The sequence below is a fragment of the Onthophagus taurus genome, chromosome 6 (assembly GCF_036711975.1).
Source record: "Onthophagus taurus isolate NC chromosome 6, IU_Otau_3.0, whole genome shotgun sequence".
Taxonomy (NCBI): Eukaryota; Metazoa; Arthropoda; class Insecta; order Coleoptera; family Scarabaeidae; genus Onthophagus; species Onthophagus taurus.
Window position 1 is genome coordinate 31,821,563 of NC_091971.1, and position 7,785 is coordinate 31,829,347.

Here is a 7,785-nt window from a genome sequence, read left to right on the forward strand (position 1 = left end):
GAGTTACAAGCCTTTGAAAATTTTACACAGTTTAATAGGCAAATGAAAATGTAACAAAAAATAAGTTTAAAAATTACAAAATTGTTCGAAATGTCCGCCTTCAGCTTGAATGCACGCCTCACATCGACGAAGTAAAGATTCTATCACACGACGTATGATATTTGGATCATTCCGTATGCTATTAGCTGCATCTTGAATTCTGTCCAGTAGTTGCTGACGGGTAGTAATTTCTACATGGTACACAAGCTGCTTCATGTGTCCCCAGAAATAATAATCCAGCGGATGTAGATCTGGGGATCGTGGTGGCCAGACTACTGGACCTCCATTGCCAATCCATTTGTTTGGAAAATGTTCATGTAACCAAGCGATGACTTCTCTTCCTCGATGTGGTGGTGCACCATCGTGCTGATACCACATATTTTGAACGATGTTAAGTGGTACGTCGTCGATAAAATCGAAAAGGTTATGTCCCAAGAAATTTCTGTACATATTTGCATTTAAGCGTTCATTTATCACCCATACAGGTAGCAAAGAATTGTTAAAAATGCCACCCCAAACGTTTACACTAAACCGTTGCTGAAATCTTCCTGGTCTAATTGCATGTGGATTTTGCAAGGACCACACATGTTCGTTATGATAATTATTTATGCCGTCCCTAGTGAAACACGCTTCATCAGACCACAGAACTTGGGAAATGTAGTTATTATTTTGAGCATGTTACTGAATAATCCAGTGGCAAAATGCTAAGCGTTGCTCATTATCTCCAGGATGTAATGCTTGAACATTTTGGCGATGAAACGGATGTAACATTTCTATTCAATACACGCCATACAAAACTTTGGGATATTTGTAACATGCTCGCTATACGCCAAGTACTAATTGAAGGGTCGTCAAGTACTAAATCAATAACACGTTCTTCATTTTGTACATTCACATCATGGGGACGAACGGAATGTAGTGGAGCGGGGTTACCTGTTTCTCTCAGTCTGCGAAATGATGCACTAAACACTGTATGGGCAGGTTGATGTCTATTTGGAAACCTACGAAGGTATTCTCTTGCTGCTTGCCGAGCGTTTCCGTTACAAAGCCCGTATACAAAAATAATATCTGCATATTTTTCAGTCGTAAATACATGCATTTTCGTTTTCGATCAAAACTCTGACAATTATAAACTTTGAAACACACAGAATAGAGTAAATTGAAATGTTTGACATAAAGAACTCAGTTTTGTTATCACAGCCAACTCTGTATTTGTGTTTCATAATTATTGTTGCGATTGTTGCAAATCTTTACTTCGTCGATGTGAAGCGTGCATTCAAGCTGAAGGCGGACATTTCGAACAATTTTTGTAATTTTTAAACTAATTTTTTATGTTACATTTTCATTTGCCTATTAAACTGTGTAAAATTTTCAAAGGCTTGTAACTCTTTAACCAAAATGAATCGGACCCATATTCATATAACATTTTTTCCTTAGAATCGCATCACCTTTCATCTGCCAAAGTTTGTCATAGAGCTAATGAATCACCCTGTATAGCGGGCGAGTGGAAATTTCCACTCGCTAGCGACCTCCTGATTGGCCGAAGGGCGCCCCTATTGTAAAGCCAATCAGTGCGCCGAACGACCGGCGTCCAAGAGTCGACTTCGATAACATATCTGTTACCGGAGATGGGGGAGGAGAGTAAACACGTGGTGGAGTCAAATTCCAAAAACGCTTAACTTGGTTTTTTATTTACAATTTACAATACTTTTCTACACGAGATTAATATAGAAACGATGTTTGTAGTATAATGTCCTCTGAGTCGAACGGCCTTCCTTTTTAACTCGGCTCCATGAATGCCGACCAATGGGGTGCGTCCGACCATTCGGCACGGCCTTCCCAGTGTTGGAAGGGAAGGTAAGCGTGGTAACATATCACGGTTTCTGACTTCGGTATTTTAAGTGGATGACAACTAAACACACGTTACTAATCAATTAGCGCTTACTATTTTGTAATTGAAAATTAACGCTTATTTTCCGCAAATACACACACAAATACATTTGGAAGCCTAAAAGTATGCTCTTTTCAGTAACATCATAACCAATTATAGTTTGTATTTAAAAAAATATAACTTGTGTTGTATCTCAAAAATCATCAACACAAAGTGTCTTAACAACTTATCAACCCCATTTCTCTAATTTCAAAAATAAATGAAATTTGAGCATTTTTTGAAATCACAAAAAATTGATTTTTCAGCTATAAGTTACTTTTTTGGATTATTATCGCTGTTCCCGCGACAAGAAGCCGGGAACCACAAAATATAGGTTTTACTCACATTTATTTTGAGCATGTTGTCGTCGTGACAGACGTAAAGAAAGGAAAATTAATTAATGTGATTTTTTATTACAGCAATATCGTAAGCAGGAATTTTATTCGCCGGTATATGCATCCCACGTAAATCTTTTTGAGCAATACCTGTATTCCTCCTTTTGCGCAGATTATTATCCTACCGTTTCTGACTTAATTTCAAAGATTTGTGAAGGAAATCGTTGCACACCCTTTTCCTTGCAATTTAACTGTAACTAACTCTTCTTACACTTTGTATTATGCAACGCCTGTTCATATTTTCTTCTCCTAGGCATACTATACTTCATTTAAATAACTAGGAGGAGTGAATCTCAAAACCCCATTTACATAGGAAAAAGTAACTAGAAAATACACTAAACATTTTTAGCGGCAAATTTGAATTCTAAACGTAAAACCAGTCGCATTTATGCAACCAACAAAACACCAAGCATTTGAGCGTAGTATTCTAGAACATACCATGTTTTGTTATGACATGGTCAAAACCACAGAAGCAAATATCTCTATGGCCGTTTGTCTATAGGTACATCGTTCAAAATGTATCCAAAAGACAACAAGATTCACTAAATAACTTTATTCAGCACAGACAAACAAATATTTTCATGAAAACAATGCAATAACATATGGGGCGGGCGCCTTTGAAATCCTGCGTACAAACTTTAACGGTACAAACTTTAAATAATCAGAAAAAACTATAATTGCACATTAAATATTATCTTCTGAAGCACCTGATCAATTACTGTCACTATCGCTATCATTATTTCATTTCTATTGGGTTCAATTCGCAATGATATGGTGGTAATCTTAAGACAATTTTATTTTCTTTTTTTGCCATTTCGTCTGTTACATATAAATTATAACGTTCCTTGTGTTGACGTATTATATTCAACAGTTGACATCGTACCATACCTTCTTCGAACTTAATATTTTTTGATCGCAACCATGCCTGCATATCAAGTTTCTTTGATGACTGTGTTGGTACTTTCTCAACTTTACGACTGTGATATGACGCGTTATCCATTATTATGGCAGAATTGTCAGGCAGTTTCTTTAAAAATTCTGAAAACCAGTTTTCAAATACGTTAGCATTCATTTCTTCGTGATAATAATCTCCACTTTTTTTGCCTTCAAATAATAATTCCATTTTCCGAGCCAGCATGCAGCACTATCAAACGTTTTCCTTTTCCAGAAGGGTTTTTTAACCCTGTGGATAAACCTTGGATAAAAGCATCACGCCTGTTTGTTATACTGTTATCAACCCACACTTTCTCTTTCGTGTGACCCTCATTAACCCATGTCTCATCGACATAGTAAATAGGTCTACCTTCTTTTCTAAACTCTTTAATAGAATTTAAATATCGTAGCCTCCATCTAACAATGTCGTCACGTTCGATTAGGATACTCTTACGATTTCGTTGCACATATCTACAAAACAATAACATACTTGTATAGCTCTAATCAAATTTTATTTATTCATTAGTAAAATAATTAAAAAAATATATTTACCTGAAGTTAATTTCCTTCAAAAATGTATATAATGATGATCGAGATATCTGTGGTAAATCTGGTTCATTTCTCAATTTGTTAGCAATTTTATCCAGAGTAAGAAGTTCATTTTTAATGAAAAAACCATGTACTATTTTTCGTACAAGGTTCTTCGTGTGTTCATCAAAATTTGCTATTATCTTAGGTCGCCCTCCACGATGGGGTGAATCGATAACGGTTCCAGTACATTTATATTCTTTCAATGTACGATAAACAGTGGATTTAGCGACACCTACAAAGTTAATCATAGTTTACACTTAATAATTCACATAATTAATATTTTATTATCTTACCTATTGCAACCGATATGTTGTCAACAACAGCAAACATTCTCAAAGTGGATTGATCTATTAAGCTTTGCTTGTACATATTAACTATTGCCTGTTTTTCTGTCAGAGTTAAATGTCCCAAATCCAATTGAGGCGTTTCTCGAAAAAACATCATTAGTCCTAAATTAACATATTTGGGAAAATTAAAAAAACTCTCTGGTGGCAATTAACATTTTTTATTAGAATTCTTTATTAACTTATCTAGTACATGTAAAAAAATATAAGAGATGTCGTCTAGAATCACTTTTCTTTTTTTTTGTCAAACATGGATATGTGAGTATTTTAAAAGAAAAAATGAACAAAAAGGTAAAAAACTAAAAACTTCACTAGGTTCCACCATACTCAATCTTCGCAGCCACTGCTGTTATCATCGTTGTCAATTGTGTTATTGTGATTGTCCGGTTCTGTGGTCTTCTGTATTTTATCAACTTGTCATAAAATTTTCTGTTGTGGTCATATAACAGAGGTAGAAGCTTCTCTAGAGTATCTAATTTTGTTTTCTTAATTGGTACTGGCAGATCGTATGCCTGCTTTAAGTCTATTTCGTTTTTCATGGCTATTTTTGATGCTATTAGTGAAGAACGCCATTGGGCATTTGTTATTATTTTCAATTTTAAACATTTTTGAATTTTTTATCTTAATAGCTGGTTTTGGATACTTTAAAAAAAATTTTCAGTTGCACTTTTAATATCAAAAATCATTGAGTGATTTACTTTGACAACTCTAAAAGGCGACGGTTTAGCTCTTGCTTGTACAATGAGGTTATCCCAACCCTCTGGAGTTTCAACTCGTTCAATTTTACCTTTTTTTTTATATAAGAGAAAAATCCTGATCATTAGGAAGATATGTCCTCTCACAGGAAACAAGTAAGTTATGTTATCAAACACTTTTAACACATGAACTAAGACATACACTTTCTATAACATGGTATAGTTCTTATTTTGGCCCGGACAGCCGTCACTAATTAAAACCAAATTTCTACACAAAGTATTCGTATTGAAGTAGTTTAATAATATCGATGTAACGTCGATTGAACCCTTTTTTGCTTCATTTTCTGTATATGTATACATTGTTGCTTGAGAACTTCCTAAATCATGGATCCCAAAAACGTAGTACCATATCCTGTCTTGCAAAAAATACTGGATTGGACGGTATATGTGGTAGCGGCAAATTTTGCATAAAATCAAATGTAATGCAAGAGATTTCACCTGCTCTCTAGCCTGTTCTTTGTAGCTGCGTTTTTTGGTGTGGAATGCGTTAGCTTTTCTTAAATGCAGTTCTTTTTGTATTTTGCAAGAAGCTGCATCGACCTCAGAAATGCTCTTGTTGCTTAGGGTATGTTCAAATTTGTCACATTCCGCACATGTGTCCGAACGGGGATATCCAAATTTAATATTAAATTTTGTTTTAAATACTTTCCAATACATTTTGTAAGGAACGTTAAGGTAGTATTCCTGTAGAAAAGCCTTGTGCATATCTTTTACTGTTAACTCTGATGGTAGGTACATCTGATTAGGATTTTTTCGTAATGAGTAATGAGACTTCATAGGAGGCAACGTATGTATATGATGCATTATCAGGCTTGTAGCTTCTTTGATGTAGTTTCTCGGTCGGCAGTTATGTTTTCCTCTTTTATCTTTAGGTGCATAACCTTTTTCTACTAGTGATAACTGAATTCTTTTTAGACGAGGCAATGTAACTGCATGAATGCTGGCAAATGCTTTGACACAAACAGACTTTTCTGCACCAAAGCATCGCAACTTGTACGAATATGCAGCACAATGTGGTTTATTGTTTCTCTGATTACGAGTTCTATGTCGTTTTATATGGTTTATTGTTATCAGTCCAGCCAAATACGCGTCTTGTTCGTTTTTGTCATGCATTTTATAAAATTCAGTAAATGTATGTTCACGCTCTTCAACAGAAACTTTTTGAAAACACTTCAGCCGTTTGCACCTAAAAAAAATTCCACAGTAACAATATGTTAAATTATTATTATAAAGGAAACATACCGGCAATCATCTCCTATTTTTTTTTCGGCTATTAGTGTCCCCTTGTGATTTTTGTGTGGTAAACCTTTTACTTTCGCTTCTTTTACACCCAGCTTTGGATGTACTTTCAGTTCATTTTTCTCTTGCCACTGAACATTAGCTATATTTCCACTATTTTTTACTTCCATATTTCGTCAGAATTCGAAAAACACAACTAAATGACGTTATTTACCCGAGAAACACGGATACATACTAACGCAGTATACACATGTGCGGTACACAGCCGGGGCGAAAAGGCTAAACCGAGTGAGAAGTTATTACCCGACACCAATCGAATTCCTACGAAACACGTCACATGTAGTGCACATATGACTATCTTAGCTGAAAGGGAACGGACTTGTGATGTTTTTAGAAGAACAAGTGAAAATTCGTATTTAAATATTGCGGCACCTATGATATTTTTATGAGAAACAATGATTTGTACACGTGTACATGGTGGTTAGGAATAACGTGATGCCAATATTTGAATTTCGGCGAAATTGGACTAATGAGGTTTTTCCGAGAAACGCCTCCTTGGAGGCGAAGACTGCAAAATAGTTGCACTGCTGGTACTCGGCACAGCATCATCCATGTTTACAAAAACACTCAATAAATCCACTAAATGTAATACGGCGATTGGATTAGTTCTAAAAAGAACTGATTTATTTTAGATTTAAAACAATAAGCACAACAAAAAGCGAGAAACAAGTTGACAAATTAGGTAAAGCACCTAACCTCATACGTCAAAAACAATAAACGACAAAAACCAAATTTTTCATCTTTGTAAACTTGACTGCGGAGCGACCAATAATGGTTCACTATTTTACCGCGCAAAATTCAAATCACTCCTAGTTATTAAATGAAGTATAATTCCCATTCAACAGTTTATGATGTTTGGAGGTTCCATGAACCTAATTGCCAAAATTGGTTAAATATTTCTTCACGATTTTCATCAGATTAACTTTTTCCAGGTACAACTCAAGAGGCCCATATCACGTTCACCGTTCGTGAGTCTTAAAGCGAGCATTAAGCTCGGTGACTACATATAGTAAACTTCAGCAGTGTCCCCTGGTACGTTACTGCGGGTCAATTGTCTCCCGTTTACTATTGGAACCGTTATAACTGCCGAACTTAACTTTTTTGCTTCCTCAAAGAGATTTCAGAATTCTCGTTTATTACGTAGGTAGGTTGTGGAAAGTGATTTTTATTGTTCCTACATTATGGCAAGAGTCAGTTAAATCTACTCTAGAAAGCCAATTTCCACAGAGTTCGGTTTAAGTTTGATGTATATGAGAAAATCTTCTTCATCCATTTAAGTTGTTTAAACGCAAAAGAGACATGATCGTACTTTCTTAACCCAAAGATCAGCCGGACACAGGAATTCTGGAGCGTTTGAATTTTCTGTTGATGGCGGGAGTCAATAAATGAACCATAAATGTTATCACAATAATTAAAATGTGATAAGACAAAAGAGTCACACAAGAGTTTTTTAACAGAATTATTAAGGTAATGTCGATTACTGACATTACCTATTATAT

The 7,785-nt window shown here is 35.2% G+C and overlaps 1 protein-coding gene across 1 annotated transcript; it reads right to left on the reverse strand.

Annotated features, from left to right (window-relative positions):
• Positions 1 to 3,398: 3,398 nt before the first annotated feature.
• LOC111415585 (uncharacterized) lies at positions 3,399 to 4,364 on the reverse strand. The gene is made up of 3 exons (XM_023047333.2): positions 4,182 to 4,364; positions 3,850 to 4,120; positions 3,399 to 3,768 (listed from the first exon to the last, which is right to left on the reverse strand). The coding sequence occupies exons 1-3, from the start codon at positions 4,330 to 4,332 to the stop codon at positions 3,471 to 3,473; spliced, it is 720 nt and encodes a 239-aa protein (XP_022903101.1). The 5' UTR covers positions 4,333 to 4,364; the 3' UTR covers positions 3,399 to 3,470.
• Between the last annotated feature and the right edge of the window lie 3,421 nt (positions 4,365 to 7,785).